Source organism: Meles meles, chromosome 10 (assembly GCF_922984935.1).
Source record: "Meles meles chromosome 10, mMelMel3.1 paternal haplotype, whole genome shotgun sequence".
Classification (NCBI taxonomy): domain Eukaryota; kingdom Metazoa; phylum Chordata; class Mammalia; order Carnivora; family Mustelidae; genus Meles; species Meles meles.
In genome coordinates this window covers 77,201,881-77,227,795 of record NC_060075.1, presented here as the reverse complement: position 1 = coordinate 77,227,795, position 25,915 = coordinate 77,201,881, and the positions used below count along the sequence as shown (strand labels likewise).

The 25,915-nt window shown below is 41.3% G+C and overlaps 1 protein-coding gene across 14 annotated transcripts in view; it reads right to left on the bottom strand.

The window, feature by feature from the left end:
- Positions 1-25,915, bottom strand: part of LOC123951466 (phosphatidylcholine translocator ABCB4) — a 199,187-nt gene that overhangs the window by 41,611 nt on the left and 131,661 nt on the right. For 2 of the 14 annotated variants that reach the window (XM_046020210.1, XM_046020214.1), the window contains exons 1-10: positions 23,364-23,639; positions 23,069-23,154; positions 20,108-20,162; positions 16,727-16,877; positions 10,962-11,019; positions 8,910-9,101; positions 7,436-7,607; positions 6,295-6,419; positions 3,666-3,837; positions 1,000-1,113 (exon numbers count right to left, since the gene is read on the bottom strand). The exons of 3 other annotated variants lie outside the window; for them this stretch is intronic. In XM_046020210.1, the coding sequence (XP_045876166.1) occupies positions 1,000-1,113; positions 3,666-3,837; positions 6,295-6,419; positions 7,436-7,607; positions 8,910-9,101; positions 10,962-11,019; positions 16,727-16,877; positions 20,108-20,162; positions 23,069-23,148 (1,119 nt within the window). In that variant the 5' untranslated portion in view covers positions 23,149-23,154; positions 23,364-23,639. 9 more of the 14 variants (XM_046020223.1, XM_046020224.1, XM_046020220.1 and 6 more) reach the window with 9 other exon arrangements.

Sequence of the window (25,915 nt, the reverse complement as noted above, 5' to 3'; positions counted from 1 at the left end):
AACTGCACTTTCAAGGAATATGATTAAGCAATTTCCAAAAAGAGGAGTTGGAAAGGCACAACTTCCTTCCCAAGAGACAGAACCTGGTTGTAGACTCTGTGTGCATGTGTGTGTGTGAGAAAATATTCCTCAGCAAAAATCAGACACTTTCTGATACATAGGAGTATATTAATTTCATTTCTTATAATACCTCACTTTAAGTTTTCGGCCTATCCCCATACAGTTTCTAAATGGTCAGGTATTCATGCTTCTACAAGTGAGATAACAAGACATATTAGAATTGATATGGCCAGATATTTCAGCATTTAATGAAAATGAGTTTATTCTAAACAGCAAATGGGATGGATTTGGGTTGTGAAGACTTGGCTAAGGCCAAGTTATTTAGGAACAATGTAAACTGTAAATATATTCAGAAGCTGAGCAATTTTCTCCTGATTTGGGTCAATGAACCCAGAGGATCTGCTTGGATTACATGACCACATTTCAGGCACCTATTCTGGATTTTATCTGTGTAATGCAGGGACATGCTTCAATACGTGAAAATGATTTTCTTTACTTCGCTGCATGCATTCAGCATAGTTGATTCAAAGTCATATGAATCATGCAATGATTTTTTTCTTCGAAGGGGGCAACCCGCAGCAAAATATACCATCATTATGGGTCCCACCAATAATTCTTCCACCCACTCATTCTCTGTATAGAAAACATAATATTCCTAGCCAGCTACAAGATGCAAGAGCAAAGAAGAAAAAATTCAGAAAAGCAAACATCTTTGCTCTGGACTTTAGTAATCACACATTGGTGCAGAGGTTCTTTTCCAAAATGGGATCAGTGTTCTATTATTTCAAGATGAACCTTTAGAAACATTAAGAAGAGGCACTTTGCTTCACTCATTACTAAGAAAAGGTCCCTTATTTTCACATGATTTTTCATCTAAAGCCAGAGTTAAGTATGTGAGCCTCAAAGAATTTTTTGCCATGGAGAGAATAAATGACTCACACTATCAATGATGTTGAAGATCGCGTAGGCTGCTCCTCTTGCGTTGGCAAAAGCATCAATGCACGGAGCAGCCTGTCCAACGCTGAAGGCTCCAACCAGGATTGAAAAAAAGACCTGAGCAAAACAACACGGGGAACAGTTACAAGCCCTCATTCTGCTGCCGTTATTCTCTCAAATACGACTCTTTGAAACACCTACTACACTAAGGATTAAGTTTAGGTTTATCCCTTTAAATATATTTTTTTAGCAAAAGGGCAAAATTTATGATGCTAATATAACATTTCATTGCACAATAGGCTTCTTTGACCTCAAAAACCCTTCTTCGTCTAGCTGGTGGAACTATCTGTTGTTCTCCTGAACTTAATACAGTCAGAATGGTTTTTCAGACCTAGTTCCTTGACTCTGAAGCCAATGGCCACTAGAGGGAAACATTGCCCATCAGTATTGTTATTCAAATTGTTAGGACTTTCTCTACCTATGCATGGAATTACACAAAACCCTCAAGATGAAACACAGTAGATTTGGGGCCCGTGGAATTTCCCTTAAAAAAAAATAGCATTTTACATATGTATTTTGATAACATTTTTTATATTAAAAGTAATAGTTCACACATAAATCACTAAATCACACCTGTGTGCACTGATTAATAATTCCTTTAAATACAATTATTCTATACTATGGCAAATAGAAATTAACCCATTTCCTTTTACTGGAGAAACCAAGAATATAGCTTCAGGAATGCATATGATTAGCAAAACTTAACTGAAGAAAACATAAATGTAGAGAAATTATTCCTTTCTCTCTGGGCTTGATGAAACTTCTACATTTACCTTAACTTTTCTCTGAACACAGTGCAAAACACTTCACAAACCCAGAATTCAAATATCCCACCAACATCTATCCACTGACCGCAGTATAGATAAGAACAAGTAAGGTAGCAAGAAAAGTCTCTACCAAAGTAGATGTTATAAAGGCCATGCACCAGATCTCTTGTCCTTTATGCAGAGGGTGCGGCTGGGCTCTCGGCAGCATGGTTCCCACTCTCCAGCCCTGCTGGGGAGGTGTCACTGTCCACATTGAACAAATGTGGAGACTGGGCCAGAGAGAGGAGTCAGGATTTTCTCTCTCTTCTTTCTTCTTTACAAAATTTAGCAAATGAAGTGAAGAAGGTGGAGAACTTCCGAGCCAGCCACCAGAAAGGAGGCCAAAATGAGAAAAAAATCAACCCCCCCCACAAAAAAAGAAAAGAAAAATCCACTTCACAATTATAAAATCTCATCCAGCAAATAGGCCTCAACACCTAATGGAATCTGAAGATACCATTCCGGAAAACATTTTGAAATGATTAATTTTCCTAATGGCCCCCATTCACCACTGAAGAACCAAATTGGGATCAGTATCCTCTGCTTAGAAACATAGGAAAGTGTAGGTTTTAAAAGACTGCTCTTTGAATGGTTACATGTTGTTGTGATCATCACTGACATGTAAAGATGGTCACAAAATGTTGCTGGTTTATATTTTTTAAAAAAAGGTTAATAGGGGTGCTTGGTAGCTCAGTTAAGTGGCCGACTCTTGATTTTGGCTCACGTCACAATGAGATCAAGCCCTGGGATCAAGCCCCATGTCAGCTCTATACTTAGCAGGGAGTCTGCTTAAGGATTATCCTCCGCTCTCTCTCCCTCTGCCCCTTTCCCTGCTTGTGCACACGCTCTCTCTAAAATAAATAAATAAACCTTTAAAAAATATGTATAATATTATACAGATATGTATATGTATAAAAGATATGTATAATATAATCCCAGTTTTCAAAGAAAAAAACAAAAATATATATAATGATGTAGGAGATCTATACCAAAAGTTATCATTAAGTATATACGGATTATTAGATTCTAAGTAATCTGTAATTTTAAAAATTCTGTATTCTAATCCTTTGTATATCTAGTATGTTATTTTCTGAATCATAAAATAAACCTATGTTCATTCTTTTTTTTTTTAAAGATTTTATTTATTTATTTGACAGAGAGAGATCACAAGTAGGCAGAGAGGCAGGCAGAGAGAGTGAGAGGGAAGCAGGCTCCCTTCAGAGCAGAGAGCCGGACATGGGACTCGATCCCAGGACCCTGAGATCATGACCTGAGCCGAAGGCAGCGGCTTAAACCACTGAGCCACCCAGGCGCCCCACCTATGTTCATTCTTAAAAAACAGAATAAAATAACTTTCCATCTTATATTTTGGATAGCTGATGTTTTATATTACATAAGCTTGGCGTTCTCTCATACTATGACCAATCTAGAATAATGTTTACCTTCTTTTATAATGAAACGCAATGGCAGAAAGAAATAATGTTTACCTTCTTTTATAATGAAACGCAATGGCAGAAAGAGCATGCCTCCAATCCATATTTGTTCATTCATAAATCCATCCAATTTTTACTTGGATAAAAAGTAGCACTTTTTTGCCCCCAACTCATAATTGCTACTTTTTTGCCCCCAACTCATAATTATGCCTTGAGTATTCTCTGCCCACGGGACAGAGCAAAGATTCACCAAAAGAAAAAAGCCTATAATCAGGCTCATTCTTTGAACAGGAGGAGTATGAAAGAAAACACAAGGTAGATGGATAAACAGTATTTTTGGTTTCTTATAAATATTAGGAAAACTACTTACTGTCATTGCATTTCCAATAGTATATTCTTTGGATATAACCAAAGTGGATCCATACCAGAAGGCCAGTGCATATGATGCATATATTAACAGGAAGGCTATGCCCATGGAGATGTTTGCTGAAATAGCTTTCTTAATTCCAATCCTTTTGGCATCTTCTAGATGTTTCTCATACCTACCAGAAAATGAGGGGAAAATGTTGTAACAAGAAAACAATCTATAATCAGAGCCATATTCGCCTCTTATGTAGTTGGAGGATTAAGGAACAGAGCCAACCAAGTAAGAAACCCTGCTGAAACCCAGCTTCCTGGCAATCAAACCATTTCAGGATCAGCCAGGACTAGAACCCATCTGAGCCTTCTCTTTACTGGCCTGGACTCATCGCCTTTGGTTCCCAACAGTCTAACCAGGGTTCCGGTAGTTGTTCCAGGATTGAACTCCTCTCCACCGCCTTGCTGGCCAGCATCACGAGCCGAGGTTCAGGTGGGAGAAGAGAAACCAAACCAAATGAGAACGGCTCTAAAACTTCCATACGTTTCAGGATGCTTACAACAGATTCTTTACACAGCTCAACTTCTCTTCTCTAGAGAAGAGAAAAGACTTCTATTGCCCCATTGGGTGAGCACCGGAATTTCACACAATCTTGTATTAAACTTTGGCCTTTTCTTCTGTTTTCTTTTCTTTTTTGTTTTTTGGTTAGACTGATCTTCCATTGTCAAGCCAGGGCACAAGGTTCTGAGGCAGTCACTTTGTACAGGGTTCTTACTCAGTTTTTCTAGATTTTGGTTACATTATCTGTAAAATGGAGTTAATAATGCCTACCTTGTAAGATCATCCGGACACTGAGAATTCTGGAGAGTAGTTACCACAGTGCTGGCACACCAGGCAAAACCTGGTGATTCCTATTCCTCTTATTATTCCTACTGTTGTTTCAGTATTTAATCTCCCCCCAAATAGTGTTCATTCTGTTACATTTTGGAGGTGTAATTAAAATTCATATTTCTGGCTTCTAGGATTTGATACAAAGGTACAAATGTCTATATTGGGTCTGTTAAATTATGATTTTTGTTTACATCAGTTTAAATTAAATCTACCTTTCCATGCTAGGTACAGAAAGTGTGTAAAACTTAATTCTGGCTGCCTAAAATTAGGACAAAATACATGTCTATAAAATGAGACTGGGGAAATATCATATAAAATAGTGTGTTTCTAACAAAAACACTTTTTTTTTAGTTTAACCAAATGAGATGTTGAAGATCCATTAGTTAGTAGTTGTTGTTTTTTTTTTTTTAAATGCACTTGCCACCAAAAAGTTTCTGTGTTTGATTATTCAAAGCAGCCGACTTTTCAGTGTGCCCTGCCCAGCTCGGGGCGCTGCTTTCCTTCCGCAGATCTGTGTCCCTGGGAAGCCCGTGGCAGGCCGCCTCCAGCCCTGTGATTAGTCCCCTGTGGCTGGGCCCCAAGGCCCAGGGAGATTCAGGTCAGCCCCCGTGTGACACCGGGCTCCGATGACGGTGGAGGACATGCTGTAATTACCTTCGCCGAGGCGGCTTGCTTACTGCGGCTAATGGAGCGGTACTGATTACACTCCCATCCTGAGGTCCCAGGGAGGGTTAGTGTGCTCTGTGGGGGCTACTGTGTGCAGGAAGCAGCAGCAAGAGAGAAAAAGGAAGAGATTAGAGAACCGGAACATGGTGCTTGTGAAGAGGGCTTCAGGAAAAGGAAAAGAGGAAAAGAAAATGGAGGGAACTGGGGGCAACTTGGCTTCTGAGGAGGAAGAATTTCCGGAGAATTTCTCTTGCAAAAAGTTGTGGGTATCGGGAGTCCGGCAGGACGGTAAGAGAGAATATTTGACGCGGAATCATACTTTGACTGTACTGGGGAATGCTAGTTAGAGAAAACTGGTTGGGGGCATTAAAGAAAAGCAGACTTGCCTTTACTATGGGCTTTGTTGGGGAATTTCGGTTTTTGGCTATCAGGTTCCTGTAGAGCAGGGCTACGTGACCTGGGATCCATGGTCAAGGAATTCGGATGTGGAAACAATTATATCATTATTTTCACGAACTTGTACCTGAAAGGTAGCATTTCCTTGGATTATCAGCAGAGACAACAAACCACTGCAGAATGAGCAGTAACCATGCCTTTGTTGCCAATAGAGATCCTGGATCATTTTTATATCATGCTACACTTGAAACAAATATCTTGAAGTATCTTTCACCTGTATTTCTACTTCAGAGTTACACTAGTTACTGAACCCAGAGTTCGCTCTTATTATTGAATATGCTAACAGCAAAGGCAGATATCTACTGTGTCACAGTTTAAAAAATATTTTGAAAACTGTATTTCACTGTAATTGATTTCTTTTGTAATCCTCTGTGTTTTGTCTTATGCATTTAAAATTACTGTTCTAAGGAAGGGTCCATAGGCTTCATCAGACTGCCAAGGAGTCCATGGAACATAAAAAGAGTAAGAACCCTGCTTTAGAGGCTAGACATCAGGAAAGGATCCCTATATTTGGGGAGGGAGGGGTTAGTACTAAGGAAAGGAAAGTAGTAGACACACACAACAAAAGGATGAGCAACAGGATGCAAAGGTGGGTTCTTTGATCTAGTGGACAAAGAACCTTCCTGACCTCTCCAGCTCTTTGTTCTGGCCTCCAAAGGCTATCACGGTCCTGATGGCCCCCAGAGCCTCTTCTGCCACGGCGCCCGCTTTGGCATATGCGGCTAGCTCTTTGTCACTAAATGCCGAGAGTATCTGGATACGGGGAGATACGAGGAGAAACATTCGTGACTTTCATATGGGGAGAAAAGTTAAAAGGCAGTCTGGTCAATGCTTTAATTTGCTTTTTCTTCCCAAATCCTATCCCTTCCCAGACACCGAAGTCATGAAGTGAACAATAGTCCGTGTCCCGGACGCTGGGGCTCCTTCCACCCCCTACAAAGGCTAGATCTGATCCCCCCTGGTGGTACGCTCCCCAAGAGCGGTCAGGAACAGAAAATCCACGTATAATTCTATAATAGCGCCTTGAGGAATAACGTCAAGTTCCACATCCGCTGTGTTTTTTTCTCTGCTAATTGCAAAATGAACTAAAATAAAATATTGCTGCTTTGGAAAGTCACTATTCTTTATCCTATCATGATTTTAAGTACTATGGGAACAATGCCTCCAGATCTGCTCATGGGCATTCTGCTTTATATAAAGATGGCTAAACAAGGTATTGTGGGAGACAGGTAAAGGAATGGTTGAAATAAAAGAGATACGAGTAAGTCACCAAGCAAATCATCAACCCCCAAAAGAGCAAAATGATCAGTAACATTTCTCAACTCCGCAGTGTTGTCTGGGGTAGAACAGGTTAACATACATTTTTATGGCAGGGCCAACTGTCAGAGGTAACAGTTAAAAATAAATAAAACAAATCCAAACTTCATTTTTTAAAACTATTCATGCAATGGTTTGGTAGAATGTTAGGTTTTAAAATTGTGTGTCCTTAAATAGGAACATAACCATTTAAGTAGTTTAAACTACTATGTCAGCAGATTTACCCGAACAAGTAATAGCAGTGCAAAAAATCCATAATTGAGACAATAACTGACATTTAAAATCACATTAAAAATGAATTTCTTTATTATGGCATTAACAGAATGCTTTTAAATATGGTTTGAACTGACATGTCGCACAGATATGGACAACTACAAGAACCCGAACCCTGCATGTTAATAACTCTTGAAAGTGTGGGCTAACACACAGGAAAATGCCCCCATTTCACACACCTTGGCCCAGACAGCTGCAGAGAGTCCCAGGATAGGGCTGATGGCCATTATCACAAGGGTAAGCTTCCATCCTCTAACGAATCCTACTATGAATCCTGCAAAAAACGTGGCTACTGCTTGAAAGAACATTCCAACCTTGTCACCAATTCCTTCACTGATTTTGGAGATGTCACTAAAAAAGATCACACCTAAGTGGTTACAGGCAGGAGGTCTTCAATCAGAGGGCTGAAGCAGACATCTGACAAACACAGAGGTAAATCTCGTTCACACTACTGCAAGCCTCGTTCACAGTCTTAGCCTCTTGAATGAGATTTTTCCCCACCTAAATACTGCACAAAGGAAGAAATTCAGGTTCAGTTCATGCCTCTAAGAAGTTCATATCATTAAAGTTAATGCTATTAAACTAGTTAATCCCATTCGAGAAACACTAGCATTCTGAACATATGAATCCATGTGTTTAAAAGCAGGAATTAGGAAGGGCATTGCAACACTAATAAGGAAGGCCTACTTGCTTCTACCCTCCGCCCTACCCTCGACCCACTCCCTTCTCAACACAGCAGCCAGCGCCATCCTTTGAAAATGGAAGTCTCAGCGTGTTCCTCCTCAGATCAAAACTCCCAACCACTGGGGTGCCTGGGTGGCTCAGTGGCTTAAAGCCTCTGCCTTCGGCTCAGGTCATGATCCCAAGGTCCTGGGATAGAGCGCCGCGTCGGGCTCTCCGCTCCGCAGGGAGCCTGCTTCCTCCTCCCTCTCTGCCTGCCTCTCTGCCTAGTTGTGATTTCTCTCTGTCAAATAAATAAAATATTTAAAAACAAGAAAACCAAAACTCCCAACCACTGCCCATTTCACTAGGAGTCAAAGCTGAAGTCTGTAGTGAAGCCAACCAGGTCCTAAATGCCTTGACTTTGCCTGATTTTTTTAACTTCATTTGCTCAGGACTCTTGCCAGGAACTCCAGTAAGGCAAAGTTTGCCATCTATCTCCCACTGCTGGAAAGTAAGCAACAGGAGGGCAGAGATGGTTGTCTGGTTCACTGGTATATCATAAACATCTAGAAGAGTGTGTGGCATGTAACAGGCCCTCAAGTATTTGTCAAATAAGTGAAGAGCCAACAATTATGAAGACAAGCCTCGCTGTGACTTCATTCACACATGTGCTCATTCATTCAACCATCTTAATTGAATGCATAACATCTGCCAGGCCCTGTAGCAAGCTCCACAGAGAGATAAACAAATATAAGATGTGAGCCCAGTCTTCAAATTAACCTACTAAATCACTGAGGAGAACAAACTAATTGATAAGGAAAGTGCACGGGGGCATAAGCCAGATGCTAGAAACGGCTGTCGGGTGAGCTATTCCCAGTACGTATCCAAATGTCTCATCTAGTAATTTTTTAAGTTTAAAATCTAACCACGGCACATTTTCACATAGTCGTTAATTTCATTATGAAAGTGTGACATAAACAATACACTTACTCTGTTAACCGTGTATTGAGTTCAGTGGTGTCGTTGATATCAAACCAGCCTATTTCTTGTCGTAGAACAGCATGAAAAAACTCCTGTCTGATTTTCCTGATCTGTCGGCCGGCTGCCAGAGTCCAAAATGAAACTTGCATATAGGCAGCGACAAGAACTCCAGCACCTAACCCTGAGTAATAGTATGCATACCTGGAAAATAATTAGGAAGTTTCTTTTAAATACTCCTCTTTATTCATCTTTTTCAGGAATATCTTCAGAACTGGGGATTCAGTTTACCGAAATCATATAGATTGTGTAAGACATCATAACAAATACACATGAAATTTTTTTCTCTCAAACTGTAAGAGGATGACGGCAAATCTATTCACGTCTTGCCGGAAAACAGAAACATTTGGGGGTTAATTGCAAAAAATAATGGTGTTAATGGATCATCTTAAAACTGATACTGACAATTTGTAGATTTGGTGTGATTCTTCGTTCATAATTAAGGTTCTAGACTTGCATATCTTACTGTATTGAAAAAGTGCACTACTATTCACATACCACAGGTATAGGAATAAACAGGTTGAGCACATGAAATGGTTCTTAATGTAAGTGTTCTTGTATTGTTTACAGAAAGACACCCCCCCAACCCTGCCAAAAGAACAAAAGAAAACAAAACACAAACACACACACACAAACACACAAAACAAAAAACCCTCTTGCTCTCTGGCATAATTCAAAAAATACTTTTTAATAGTATGCTAAAAACATAAATTCAAACTAACTTTGAGTGAAGTCTTAACTAAATTAGAAGAAAGTATCATTAAAAAGAACAAATTTGGGGTGCCTGGGTGGCTCAGTTGGTTAAGTATTTGCCTTCAGCTCAGGTCATGATCCCAGAGTCCTGGGATCGAGGCCCACATCAGGCTCCCTGCTCCATGGGGAGTCTGCTTTTCCCTCTGCCTCTCCCCTCTGCCCTGCTCATGCTCTCTCTCTCTCAAATAAAGAGAATTTTTAAAAAATAACAAATTCAGTTTTGATACTCTCAAAGATACCTTTTATATAATTTTATAAACTGTTTCCAGAAAGAAGCCTTTCAGGCCTGAGCATGTGGATGGAGTCCATTTAAATCAGCAGAATTAATTGATTAAGTAAGCATACAAACATTATGGCACAGGCTTTTGAGATTTCTATTAAGAAGGACGAAGGGGGCCACCTGGGTGGCTCAGTGGGTTAAGCCTCTGCCTTCAGCTTGGGTCATGGTCTCAGGGTCCTGGGATCGAGCCCCACATGGGACTCTGCTTGGCGGGGTGCCTGCTTCGGTCTCTCTCTCTGCCTGCCTCTCCACCTACTTGTGATCTCTCTGTCAAATAAATAAAAGCTTAAAAAAAAAAAAAGAAGGGTGAAGGAAGGGAAAAATGCCATAAAGGACATTACTGGTTCAGCTGACAAAACTGGAATACAAATGGCAGATTAGATCAAAGTACTGTAGCAATATTAAATTCACCGACATTGATCATTGTGCCATGGTTATGAAGAGAGTATCCTATGCTTAGAAAGCACACTGCAGTATTTATGAGTAAGGGGCCATGATGATGTATGCAAGTTACTTCAGATGGTGGAGGTGAGGGGACTGGGTATAAATGATAACAATAGGCCAGGGGATGCCGGGGTGGTTCGGTCAGTTAAGCTGCTGACTCATGATTTTTGGCTCAGGTCATGATCTCGGGGTTCTGGAATGGAGCTTCACTCTCAGTAGGAGTCTGCTTGAGATTCTCTCTCTCCCTCTCCCTCTGCCCCTACCCCACTCATGTTCTCTCTCTCTCTCTCCCTCTAAAATAAATAAGTCATAAAAAAAATCAAAGATAACAATAGGTCAAAGAATATAATAAAATAAAGAGTATACAGAGGCTCTTTGTATATTCTTATAATTCTCTGAAAGTTTGCAATTATTCTCAAATAAAACATTTTAAAAAGTACATCATAAATATTTAAATATATAAATGTATATTTATATATAGAATATCTACATATATATATATATATATGTACGTATTAGCCAATTACCTAGTCATTTCTTCTTCCAGAATTCTGCCTGGATTTAGCATTGACAATGAAAAATTCACTAAATAAAAACAAAACAAAACAAAAATAAGACATTTTTGAAAAGTTGGACTATTAATAGATGTTACCAGGTTTTAAAAATCTTTTTTTTTTTTTTCAACCTCAATGAATACTTTCACTTTGCTCCAATAGAGAGTCCACAGGTTTAGATGCAGGACATCTCGGGCCCAGATGGGAAAGATCGCTCTCCTAGGTTCGTTCCTGATCCTGGAGGTTTCAGGACTTTAGCAAAGCAGGTTCCTAAGGCAGCAGAGAGGAGTGGATGGAGGGCAGGCAGAGTATATAGAAGGCAGAGGAAGAAAAAACAAATGGTTTCAAGAGAAAGGACAGAATTTAAGGGGCATTTTTCTTAGAGGCCAAATGCACTTTATAGATAATTGCTTTTGTTAATTTTGTTTGAATACATGTGTGTTTTCCCTTATGCTTCCTTTTCCCATCAGGGGTACAAAGGCTGAATTACATGCATTGTAAAGGAGGGAAAATTAGAGACAAGGAAGATACGTCAGTTGGCTAAAGACGACAGTGGCTCACTGGCAATTGGTTGTGATCCTGGATTCCATACCTTGTTTGCTGGCAAAACTATATTCTGGTATTTTTAAAGTGGTATTGATTGGAAGGAAATATTATTGTATATTAATTTGAACTAATTTGATGAAAGTGTCTATGTGCCATTCCTGTTGTAATAATAGCTAGCATGTATTGAGCATTTGTTATTTGCCAGGCTCTGTTCTGAACACTTTACATGTATTAATTCATTTAATTTTCACCACAACCCTATGATGTAGGACTCCTTTGTGAATTCCCATTTCACAGATGAGGAAATTGAGGCACAGGATGATAAAATAACTTATCCAAGTCACACAGTTAGCAAGTAGGCTGAGAGTCCTAACACTATACATATAGCTCCTAACTTCATACTACACTGATGGTTTCATGTGGTAATGACTATCTTCACTTCTTAAAAAAACACAAAGTGAGGGACACCTGGGTAGCTCAGCTGGCCAAGCATCTGCCTTCAGTTCAGGTCATGATCCTGGGGTCCTGGGATCAAGCCTTGAGTTGGGCTTCCTGCTCAGTGGGGAGTCTGCTTCTCCCTCTCCTTCTGCCCCACCCATGCTCTTTCTCACTCTCTCTCAAATAAATAAATAAAAATCTTTAAAAATTGAAAAACACACAACCACAAAATGAAAAAGTATAAAAGAAACAGTCCATGTCAAAATAATAGAACAAAATATCACCACAGCATTGTTGAGAAAACATACCAGAGTAGATATTTCCCTATTTACCATGGTGCTAAGACAGAAATTAGTCTTTGTTCACCTATCATGTGTAAATAACCCCATAGTTATGTTTTCTGGATGTGGTCTATCTTCCTTATCTTCTTCCAAAGGGGCTAAAGTCAAAATACATTTAAAACTTAAACTACTATCAGGATCAATTACCAGGCATGCGGCCCTGACTATGGCATAATTTCTCCCTCAAAACTGTAACTTCCGCTGATGTTCATGGTAAAATGTTTCTGCTTATTAATCTAGCTCTCCATCAGCTTTCAGGTCCTTGAGGACTCAGACCCTATTTCACTTCTGTTCTCATCAGTTTGGTTGTGTGTGCTCATTTCCTCCCTGAGTTCTTAAATACGGCAGCTTTCAGATGCCAAATTGGAATTGTATTTGGAAGTAGAGGCAGACAAGCTACTTAAAGCTTGGTAATGGTGGAAATCATTGTTTAAACCTTAGGGAAATGCCACATATATGTGTACAGGGTTAGTTTTTCCCCAGAATTTAAAAATCAGGTAGAATCTTGAATGAATTTTACTCTCCTCTAAATGCCTCCTTCAAATGTTTACATTCTCTCAGTGAGCACATTATAACTCGGATTGATTCTCCCTCCTAGGAAGTAAGAATCTATGGGCATTCAAAATTTGAAATGCTCCTTTCTCAGAGTCCAAGTCAAGAATGGCAATCTAGGCCTGGGTTAATAACCCTAGGAGCACCTAGGAGAGTTTCTGCTGCCCAAGGACTAAGGTAAGGCAGATGTGTGTTGATGTGTTCCCAGAAAAGCCACAGGATTCTAGATCTGGAATTCTAGACCAGGAAATCTTATGGGACTCTAGATCTGAAATTCTAGATCAGGAAATCTCATAAGATTCTAGATCTAGACATCTCATGGGCCTCTGGATCTGAAATTCTAGATCTAGAAATCTAATGGGACTCTAGATTTGAAACGGCCTAGGCCTGGTCTTCTCGGATGCTACCTGTTATACCTCAGTCTCATAAACAATCTCTAAGTCACCTGGTTCAGGGGTTCTCAGTGCTATGTGCCTGTTAGACTCACATGGAGAGCTTGAAAAAAATACATTTGCCCAGGCTTCATGCAAGAACAGTTTAGTCAGAACCTCGGGCTGAGTCTAGAGCATCACATTTCTAAAAACTATCCCCACTTAATTCTAATGTGCTAGGATGGGTCTCGCTCTGGTTTGCCTGAATGCCTCCCCAAATAAGGAAATGGAGAATTCTTGAAGTTGCCTATTCATTTTAGAGAGCTCTCATAAAGTCCGTGGGTGGATGGATTAGAGCGGTCACTTCTTTTCCAAGTATTCACAGTTAGTTTTCCCCAATATTTATCAATCATTTACTATCTTCTAGATACTTTTGTAAACATCTCATTTAATTCTATCAGTAAGTCTATGATCACCTTTTAAAGATGAGCATAGTAAGAATCACAGAGGTTAAGGAACTTGCCCAAGGTCATACAGCTAGTAAGGGAAAGGTTTAAATAAACGCATATCTTAAGGATTACCTAGGGAGACATTATACAGAGAGTCCTAACTGTTGCATGTAAGTCTCAAATCAATGTCTGCCTTCCTCAGTTCTGCCTAGAACTTCTCTTATCATATGGAAGTATCCAGCACAAAGCAAAGAGCTGGTGTTTGTCCAGGCAACTTAGTACGTATAGTTACTTAAAATAACTGGGGTCTCCAAAATGCCTTTTCCTCTCAACCACGTGGCAATACAAAGGCATGCAGTGTATATTGATTTCTCTACAGAATTTTCTAGATCATTAGAGTTACACATACTTGACATAAAATATATTAAGCTCCTGATACTCTGCATAAAAAATGTCTCCTTTGACTCTGTCATTGAGGTTTTGGACGCAGAACATACATAACTCAGTTTCTGCACAACTGACTCATTGTGAGGGAAAAACCTTGTCACTAGGAGCTTTATTCTGTTGACAGGATGTGCTTTCTTCACAATCATTCACTGTCAAACCCTCTTGTAATTCAAACCTTGTTTTCTTTTAACATTCCCTTCCTATTTGACTCCCAGTAAGTCTAACTGTCCAGAGTCCAACAATTTTTAAGAACAGACTTTTAAAAAAGTGATTGTATTTATTTACTTGAGAGCGAGATAGAGAGAGCGCAGCAGAGGGAGAGGGAGAAGCAGGCTCCCCACTGAGCAAGGAGTCTGATGGTGGATTTGATCCCAGGACCCTGGGATCATGACCTGAGCCAAAGGCAGAGGCTTAACCCACTGAGCCACCCAGGCATCCCAAAAGTGCCTTTTTAAAAAGATTTGTATTTATTTGAGGGAGAGAGAAAGAGCAAAACGGGGGGGAGAGGGACAAGCAGATTCCGTGCTGAGTAGATGCAGGGCTGGTAGTTTGATGGGTACAGAGTCTCAGTTTTCACAAGATGAAAATATTCTGGAGATTGACTGTACAGCAGTGTGAATATACTTAACACTACTGAACTGCACACTTAAAAATGGTTAAGATGGTAAATTTTGTTACGTATTTTATCTCAATAAATTTTTTAAAAATGAGGTTAAAGTAATGCCCTACACTTAACACAGATAAGTTAGTGTTTGGACCCATTTTAGTAGTCCTGTTTTTGTTTTCACTAGGACCAGAATAACTCCACAACTTTCTTATTTGGAACAGTTTGTTTGTTTTTTACTTGTTTCTAATTATGCAACCAAGTAGCTTTGAAGCTGGGCATGGCAGACAGGTGCCATGTGCTGTGCCCAGGGTCAAATTCAAGGTCTCTCAGGGGAATGGCACGAGCAAATCACTTAAAAACCTGTCACTGCTGGGGTGATAAACTCTCCAGGGTTGCCAACTTACTTTCTGTAATCTCCAGATGAAATGACCCTTGGTCTTCCACAGCCACATCTGACTTCAGGCTTATAGGCTGTCTTAGAGGATTGGGGATGAGAAGTCCCTCAAATGTTATTAATTTCCAATGCCCACTCTTTAGTAGTTTGTAAAGATAACATTGTCACACTTTTTTGGAGAAAGTGAAATCTTTAAGTTTCCTACTCAGTCTAAATCCAGAGAGCTCACTGGTATGTTGAGAGTTCTAGAGTTTAGCAAAAATCACGGAAATTGAGAGAGGATTGGTACATAGCTGTACTTAGCCTTAACAGAACTCACTTGCTCATCTTGTAGAGATGATGTTTATTTAAAGTCTATTCTTTAGGGGCAATTGGGTATAGCTCATTTGGTTAAGCTTCTGCCTTTGGCTCAGGTCATGACCCGAGAGTCCCCTCTGGGATCGCAGCCTCTCTCTTTCTGCCCACCTACTTGCGTGTACTCTCTCTAACAAATGCATAAATAAAATCTTTAATAAAAATAAATAAATAAAAATTTAAAAGGCACCTTTACTAGATTTCTAAAAGATATTAATGTTTATGTAAACAGACCTTATTGTACAAATCAAGCAATCCTATTCTCTTAGGTAATAACACTTAAGTTCTGCAATGCTAACCAAATACATAGTTCTGAATCAGCAAACCCTGAAAACTCCAACTGATCTAAATGCCAGAGTCCACTTTTTCTCAAGTATCTTTGCATTGCAAGCTGCCTTTTCTTTATCAATTTTTTTTCCCTTCTATTCCACCATCTGTCTGCCAATATAGCTTCCCTCAATCTCCTCCGGCCTAGTGCCCACAATGTCTCTTGGGAGGAGCCATGAGGCTTGGTAGAAAGCATCAAGGTTTCACTATCTGTGTTGAGTGTGGCTGAGATGAACATAACTCTGTCCACTGGGACCGGACTTCCGTGCTGTTGCCACAACCCCTCTTACGGATGACACTGACTTATGAGAATCCTTTGGCTCTTTAGTAATTACACTCCTCTGTGTGGGTTTCAAAAGACATTATTCTCATACTGAAACCATTCACTCTTTAGTGAAGTGTTCGATCAAGCTCCAGTCAACCTGGTTGAACCGCAAATTAGAGTCAGAAGACGGACAGAATGTTGACAAAAAGGATACAGGGAGAGAAAAGAAAAAGAAAACCAGCAAAAGATTTACAAGCTGAGTATAGCTAAGAAGTATGGCCATACTAACGGAAGTAATTTGAAACGTCTGTCATCACCAAAGGGATGGACGTTGCATAGGTATACTCAGATGATAGTTCCGCTGTTGTCAAGGAGAGGGATTTCCCTGCTTTATTTAGATGCAAAGGTTTTTGTACATTTCCTTATTCTGTATTAAAAGTCAAACAGGATAGGTCTAGTGGTTGAAATTTAATGAGTATTCAAGGAATTTTCTGAGAATTTTATAACTTCTGCATTGATATCTGGAGTTAGCCAGAGTGCAAACCATTAATCAAGTGGATGAGAAAGAGCAAAATCAACCTTCGATCTTTCATCCAGTTAAAGGAGTACAATGTATGTTTAAAAAAAAAAAATAGACAAATGCTTACCCGGAAAGGAGAAGTTTCCTGCAGTATCAACGAATTTGTCAGTCATTTGTCCAAATACTATCATCATGAGGGGCAGACCTGCTCCATGAGCTATGGCCATGATGGTGCCCAGGGACATCAATAATTTATCCTGCCAGTCAGAATATCGGAACTACAAAATAAAAAGAAAGGAAATAAAAGAATATTCCATAGAAAAGAATTTTTCTTCTCTGCAACTACATATTCTTTGGATTTTTATTTAAGGTCAGTACTTTTTTAAAAAAAATATTTATTTATTTATTTTATTTTATTTTAGAGAGAGAGAGTGTGCGTGTGAGAATGAGTAGGGGTGGGGGAGCAGGGCACAGGGAGAGCGAGGGAGTCCTTAAGCAGACTCCCTGCTGAGTGCAGAGCCCTGCAAGAGCCCTGCAGGAGTCCATTGCTGGGCTCAATTCCACGACCCTGAGATCATGACCTGAGCCAAAACCAAGAGTCGGACACTTCACCAACTGAGCCACCCAGGCACCTCTAAGGTCAATAATATTACTTAAGGTTAGTATTTTATTTAAGGTCAGTACTTGCAGATAAATGTAATAGGGAAGAAGGAGGATTTCCATCCAAATTATTGACAGATTAATTTTATGATTCTTTGTTTTACATCCTGTGAAGAAATAATCTGATTCTGTTTCACCAGTATCTTCTTTGGTTGAAAGATTATAATATAATCAGAAGGGATAAAAGTTTAGCTCCATGAAGAAATGTGGTTTGATCGTCCAGAGCTGCTATGTAGTGAGTTAAAAACAGCGCTAGAAGTAAACACTAAGTATAGACACATCACATCTTTCAAAACAATATTCAAAATATTTCAGAGAGAGAATTACAAATAGAGAGAAGACAGATCCCCTGAGTCTTGTGGAAAAGTTCCTTTTAAGAGGTTTCAGTTAGCTTTTTAAAAGGCAGCTCAGAAGTGAAATGAAAAAGCATTATGGAGTGCTTACATGTGTACTCTAGGGATGTTCTGCTTAAGGAGACGATGCTCCTTGAAGAAGCTGGAAGGATAAGGGAGAATTTGCTGAAGAAGAATTGGTGGGTACAGATGAATTGGGGGTATTTAGGCTTAGAATAGCAAGGTACCTGGACACCGCAGGCAGTGCTCAGGGAACTCCCTGCAGAGGAAATCCTGGAGTGCAGAGTGTGGGAGCTGATGTTAGAAACAGGCAAAAAAAGACCTGGTGGGCCACACCAACGGTCCTAGATTTTGAACTATCACTGTATGGTGTACTTAGTACTATCACTTAGACGGCAGACACCAGTTGTTACAGCGACATGTTCAATGCCCAAGAACTAACCAGCCAATCAATGTCAAGGACTTCAAAGACTTTACCCTCACTGTCTTTTTAGCCCTCTCTCATTTCTCATGTTTTCTTCCAGTTTTTTTTTTACTATCATTCTATGGCTCTTTCTGTCGTCTTCTCTCTTCCTTTGTCTTCTGGATTACATCTACCTTCCCTTACATCGCCATTTCTATACCTTATCTCTGTCCCTATTTATTTATTTATTTATTTACTTACTTACTTATTTAAAAGATTTTTTATTTATTTGAGAGGGAGAGAGGGAGCACGAGCTGGGGGAGGGGGAGAGGAAGAAGGAGACTCCCTGCTGAGCAGCGAGCCTGATGCAGGGCTTGATCCCAAGACCCTGAAATCATGACTTGAGCTGAAGACAGATGCTTAATCAACTGAGTCACCCAGTTTTCTCACCCTACCCCCTTTTGGGGACAAGACAGTCATGGGGAGAATGAGTCACAAGTCAGGCTTGGCAGAGTGGGGTCTTTGAGAGCTGAAGCTGAGTCAAACAGGGTCAACAGGCCAGGACAGTCTGAGGTCAGACACATTTGGTGGGGAGGAGGGTGTGCAAACTGTTCTCACAGAGTTCCAGAAGTTCAGTATGGGGAGACCAAATTCCATCATCAAACAAGCAGGGCAAGAGAGAGTGCCAAAAAAGACAAGGGTCAGAAGCTAGGTGGAGCTTGGAGCAGAACAAGGGGAGCAGGTAAAGTCGAGAGTAAATGGAAAAGTATCCCTAAAATTGCTAGAAAAAGGACTAGTGTTTCCAAGGTTCATTTTAGTGGCTCTGAGGAAAGGACATAGAGCACTTGGGTCTACTGGTCACAGTTACAAGCACAGGATCTAATCATCATGTCATGTTCTCTTTAGTGAACATTTACATAAAATTCAGGATCATTTTAAATGCTTTTAATGCTATTAAATAAAATTTCACTGTCTCTGAGCTTAAATTTGAAATTATAAGCATTTCACAGCAACAGCACAGTTTCTTAAGCAAACTTAAATTTAAGTGATTTTCAACCAAACAATGAAATTTAAGTGATTTTCAACCAAACAATGAATTTCTAATTCTTGTTAGAAACAGTTTTGTCCTGAACCTCTTTCAGGACAAAAAAAGTATCTATTCCAAGGAAGAAAAGATTCTATTTCAATTTCAATTTTAACTTTTAAGTTCAAATTAAATGTACTAAGCTCTTGCCTCAAAGTCTGTGATGTTTTATTTGCTATAGGAGGCAGATTTAACACATGTACATTAAAACCAGATTTAGTTTTATAAACAATTTATTCTCTAAAGCACTAAATTTTTAAAATAAAAACACTACCACAATAAGGGAGAAGAGAATGAATAGGGGCTTTGTTGTGACATGAGAAATGTGCACCAATGTTTGAGACTGAGAACGTTTGTGCCTTTTCATCCATTTACTTACTAAGCTGGAGGTTTCAGCTGACATGCCACTTAATACCATCTTCTTTGCTATGGAATAATGGGTCAGAGTTTGAAACCCATCATACTCAAAGTTTGTAAACACTTTCTTGGCCCACTATTCTGAGACATATTACAAATGAAAACCGGATTAGACTTCTCCCAAAAATATGTTGACTTGCCTTGTACTAGCAGAAAACCACTGACAGTTGTGTTAAACACAATCAGAATCTCTAGTATATGTGCTGCCGAAGCGAGCACACAATCAGAATCTCTAAATGTTGCTCCATATGTAATTAATTTTCTTGGAAGTCAAACACGAACATAGATTTCTTCCTTATTTCTAAATTTCTCTAGTTAACAATCACTTTGTTTATATGCAAGCTTATTTTAAGCAAAATTTGGGGGGGTGTGTGTGTGAAACAAATGCAGAGATGTGTTTTCCTGAAAACAGAGCTCTGCTCTGTTTCATAGCTAGCCTATCCCTACCTTTTTTATCAACAACCTTGAGAATGTGGTCTGTTGATGACCAGCCTAGTGCAATCGTAAAGTACTGACTCCACATCTGTTGATTCAAGGCACTAAATTTGAATGGAAACAAGAATTACTCATATATAATATTTCATGGCTTACCAAAGTTAATGGTCCAATCAGGTTCATTCTCTTCTTTGTTTTCTTGTCTTGGTTGCTGTAAAAATATATATATAATTGTTTGAATTTAAAACTGTTACCAAATGCTTCACAGTCACTGAATATAAACCTGAGTAGTTGTCACATCTATTTTTTTCAAATATAAAACACTGATATCCACAAAGTGTCCAAATTAACCAATTTAACAAATTGCAAGGCAATCACCAAGTGCAAAGGTAACTGTCCAAGGTACTAAACGGATATCTGGATGAATGAGAAAGGGTCACCTGCCTTGTAGAGCTCATTCGTGGAAAGAAAATACATAGATTAGTATCTGCCAAATAATTAAATTCTTCTGTTGCTAAAAAAATATGTATTGATCTAAAAATAGAGCAAAGTCTACTCTTCTGAAGGACTAGAGGGAGCGGTATCAGGAAATCCTGTTGGCTCTACATTCGCAATACAGCTAGAATTCAACCACTACTCATTACTTTTACTGCTATCCCAATAACCCAGGAGAACTCCTGCCTAGTTTCTCAACTTTCAGTTGTGCCAACTTCAGTCTGCCCTCAACACATCATGCAAATAATCATTCCCAAGCTCAAGTCATATCATGCTACTTTTATGCTCAAAAAGCCTACAACAGCTCACATTTTTCTCAGAGTAAAAGCCAAAATTCTTACATTGGGTTTTTGGCCCCTACATGATGTCTTTATCACCTCTCGGATCACATTTCTTTTTTAAAAAGATTTTATTTATTCATTTGAGGCAGAGAGATACAGAGAGAGAGAGCATGAGCAGGGGGAGAGGCAGAGGAAGAGGGAGAAGCAAACTCCCCACTAAGCCAGGAGCCCAATGTGGGACCCCATCCCAGGACGCTGAGATCATGACCTAAGCCAAAGGCAGTCACTTAACCATCTGAGCCACCAAAGCATCCTCTCACCAGACTTCTTACTCCTATTCCTGTTTACTTTGCTTCAAGCCACACTGGCGTCTCTGCTGTTGTTTTCTGAACACACCAAACACGTTCTCACAGCAGGATCTTTATATTGTCACATACCTCTCCCAGGAATGCTGTCCCCTCAGACAACCACACACCACCCTCCTCTCATGTCTTTTCCGGTCTTTCCTCAAATACTGCCTTCCCAATAAGACCTATCTTAACCACCCTATTTAAAATTGCAAATTACTTCCTCCTTGCACTCCCCAATTCCCTAGCCTTGATTAACATTTTCCATAGCATTCATTACCTTCTAATTGCTTTAGGTTACTTATTTTGCACAAGTATTCTTTATGTCTGTTATCCCAACAATAATGTAAACTCCATGAGGATAGAGATTTTTAAAATTTAAATGCTTTCATTTAGCTTAATTTAATTATTTAATTTAGGTAGGTGATAAATTTTGCTCATAAAACTTGATCCCAAATTATTTAGAACACTTGTTAAAATCAGACAGACATCTGCCACTAAATCTGTTCAAAAGAAGGTGCCATAGGCAATATAGCAGGATGATTGGAACTAGCATATGACTTGCCATTTGCCCTAAATAACTGGAAGGAGCTTGACTTCCTTGGAATGAAGAAGCTTTGATTTGATTTTTTTTTAATAAAAATTAGTATCAACATGTACTTTCCTAATCTTACAGTCTTAACTTACTATTAACTTTCTGTATTTCTCTTCTGAATTGTTTTCTTGTGTTTCCAATACAAGGCTGTGAACTTCACTTCTGAGAACTCCCTTGAGTTCTGGAGGATTACTGCATCTTTTGCAGGGACAGCTCCTTTGTGCACTCATCAAATGTTCAGCCAGTGCAGTCCATAAATAGCCTTCATAAAAATGCCAGCTATTTATAGATTCATAGTCAATCCCAGCCTATATTGCCAGCTGATGAAAACCACATTTTTTTTTCCCTTGGTAGAAATAATACCATCCATCTGTTTTCTAATTCTCTTTGGCAAACTAAATTTCTATGAATGAATACCATGGTAGTTAGAAGGAATAGAGCAATATCACTGTAGGAAGAAGTTAACAGACTAAAATGATTCTTTAAACATCAGGTAGGCATACTTTCAGTTGGCTAATTAGGCCCCTTGCAGCTTGAGGACACACTACCCAACCTGATAAATTTGTCCCTCTGGGTGATTACTTGATGACACAGGTCAATTCTGGGTGGCCTGGCATGAACTCAGAGACCATAACCGCCTCAGAAGCTATTTAAGGCTGAAGGCGAAAATGATTCACGATTCCTCCACTGAAAAAGGAAACAAAGACAGCACACCACTGACTGGTCATTTCTGCCCCTAGTAAGTAAGGCCTGCGAAGTGCACTTAACGGGGACCCCAGAGAGCCAGTCAGCCTCAGAGAACCAGCAAGCAAATGAAGGGCAGAGACTTGCCCCCTTGCCTCCGAACAAACACTGATTTTGGAAGCGCAGGTTACGGAAGAATGAGGCTGCCCACAGTCCCCCTCCCCATCTCACTGCCCGGGAGGGAGAACCTCGAACCTTCGACGTGTTGAGAGAGGGGTGGGGGGAGGGGATAACCCTGGTGGAAGAGGAATTAACAGAGGGAGGAGGGTTTTTGTTGCGGTCGCTCTCCTGCCTGTTCGAGAAGCGCGACCATCCACTGCCGGTGTCTGATGCTCTAGGGCAAGCAAACTCGGATGATGTTTATGAAAGTTATCTGTAAAGATTCTGAGTGATATAATGCAGGGAATGTTACCCAGCACCGATATTCATCGAGTCACCTCGCACCAGGTGGGGAAGCGGCACTTTTAAAGGCGGCCTCTTCTTCCTAAGCCTGTTCCGAAAGGAGCCTCCGTGGCACTCCTTGAGGAAAGTCAGGACAGGACCCTTGCAGAGAAGCCCCCGACACAAAGGCATCCACAGATTGCTCCCCTTTCCGAAGCCGAATGGGGCCCTGCTGATGCGCGTGTAAGGAAAGCGGCGGCCGCTGGGGAGGTACCTGCTGGGGCCCAGTTCAAAGTCGCCCTCCGCTCTCCCGGGGCGTGGGGCGCTTCCGTTCCTTCCCGCCTCAAGATCCATCTCGACCTGGGGAGAAACCAACAGCCTCAGCTCCCGGCGCCCCCGGCCCAGCTCGAGGGTACAACCAGCTTCCCCACAGCCCGCCACCGAGGGGTGCGAGCCGGCCACGCGGTTGCGCGCCGGAGGGGCGCCGGGCGGAGGCCCCGCTGTCCGGGTGTAGCGGGCGGCAGCCCCGGAGTTTCCCGCCGCGGCCCGGAGCGCGGGGCCTGACTCACCTCGGACCTCGCGCTCTCTGTCCGAGCCGCCGGGCGCGCGGGGCGCTGCGGCCGCGGGACTTGGACTTTGCTCGCGGCAGCTTCGCCCCCGCCCCCTAGGCGCGCCGCGCCCCAGCGACGCCTCCGGAGGCCGCCCGGGCCCGAGCGTCGGCCTCCGGGGCAGCCCCGCCACCCGCCGGGCTCCCTCCGCGGTCGCCCTCGCCGCCGCCCGCCCGGGCGAACCGCCAGCCTGGTGTTCCCGGTTCTCGGTGCCGGGAGAGCCTCGCCGGGCAGGTCACCCGAGCCCCCAGAAGTGACTGTCACTCTCTCTCGGGCTCAGTTTTCTTTTCACACCCGTGCGGGGTGGAGTGCTGTTTCCGGACCCTCAACAATCATAGGGCGGCCGAGGAGGGCGCCCCAGACCCGCCTCCCACTTAACGCGTCCGCAGGTCTGGTGCTGGGGGCCCGGAGCCCACCATCTCCGGGGACGACCCAGAACCAACAGATCCTGGGAGAAGAGAAACGCTGTTGGTGCCCTCTTAGTACTTAGAGACAGAGAACTTTAGGGCCGGAAAGGCTGGTAGAGATCACCTAATTAAAACCCGCTTTTTTTCTTTTCCTTTTTTCTTTTTTCTACAAGAATAAATGGACGCCGGCGAGGCTGAGTCCTGCCCGAGGCTGCATCAGCGGGTGGAGAATCCAGTCTCCAGTGCCCTCCCCTGCCTCCCTACTCTGATCTCAGACTTCTCCCTATACTACATGGTCTCTGCCCCTAGCACCTGCTTGAGTCCCCTGTATGACCTTCCCGTCCCTTCTGATTAACTTCTGGACACGTCTCTGAAAAGAAAGGGTCTAAAACAGAAAGCAAAACATTATGAAGGCTTTGAAGCCAGTGGGATTCAAACCCAGAGCTTCACATCTTGTAAGCTATGAGACCGTGGACACTTTACTCACTTCTCTGGGCCTCAGTCTCCTCCTAAACAGCATGAGGATCACAACTCCCGTTCTGGGTTACTGCAAGGAATAAATGAATCAGGAAGGAAAATACCTAGTAGTATGCTTAATACATAGTATATACTCAACAAATATGCCCTTCCTTCCTCCTGATCAGGTAGCAACATTACCTTCCTTCCATGGTGCCTTATTAGTATGAAAGTCATTCCATGACTTTGTTGGGTTCCCAGAGAACCTTAAAGCAGAGCAAGGTATCACAGGAACTCATGTTTTTGGGTAGACCCACTATGAACCTCACCTCTGCATTTACCAGCTGTCTGGCCTTGGACAGTTTATTTTTAAAAAAATTTTTTTTTCATATAATGTATTATTAGCCCCAGGGGTACAGGTCTGTGAATCGCCAGGTTTACACACTTCACAGCACTCACCATAGCACATACCCTCCCCAATGTCCATAACCCCACCCCCCTCTCCCTCCCCCCCCTCCCCCCAGCAACCCTCAGTTTGTTTTGTGAGATTAAGAGTCTCTTATGGTTTGTCTCCCTCTCCATCCCATCCTGTTTCATTTATTCTTTTCCTACCCCCCCCCCACGTTCTTCTCCACTTCCTCATATCAGGGAGATCATATTGACTTACTTCGCTAAGCGTAATACCCTCTAGTTCCATCCACGTCTTCGCAAATGGCAAGATTTCATTCCTTTTGATGGCTACATAGTATTCCATTGTATATATACACTACATCTTCTTTATCCATTCATCTCTTGATGGACATCTAGGTTCTTTCCATAGTTTGGCTATTGTGGACAGTTTATTTAATCTGGGCAGTTTATTTTGTCAATTCAGTGGCTGAATCCATAAGATAGGAGTGTTATTAGGATTAGACACAAAAGTGTCCAGTACATAGGAAGCACCTAATAAATATTATGGCTAAAAGATCAGAAGAGGCTGATGAGGAAGAAGGAGGAGGCAGCTGCTCTGATGCTCACTCTTATACAGGTCACTCCTCTCCATCCTGCTCTGCCTGTTAATCTGGAGCTTGGCCGCCTGTGCCTGGAAGAACATTCTAGGAGCTGACTGAAACTACGGAGTATTCTCGAATTAGGTGACAGAAATGAATGTACTTTAGTACTTTTTCCTCAAAATAGTTTTTCTTCTTCATCCAGTCTACCATCACCATGAGGATTCTTTTTTCGGGTCAACCAGAAGTCCCACTCTTCAAGAGTCTTAACAGGTAGTCATATCCCTATTTTAAGGCCAGGATTTCGTCCCCAGAGGGATGAAAGCCATTGGAATTGTTTAGTTTGAATGAAGGTTGGATGGTAGCTGGAGGACATTATAAAAGTCGGTACACTATAGGGATGATAGCCTCTTTGGTTTCTACGCCAGGAATCTTGGGGGAGTAAAACGGCAGATATAGGAAGCAGTTAGCAATCTGTTGAACTAAAACAAAAAAAATAAGCAAACAAAGGCTCTCAGTTAGGAGATGTGCTTGCCTGTCTGTCTGAGTCAACTCACAAAGTGGTCCCTGAAAAAGTGCTGTCATGGGTTTTCTGTGTCTAAGAACGGAAGTGAGAATCTAGAACAAGTGGGTGTTCGTGGAGAGAGGAGCCATGCCGACA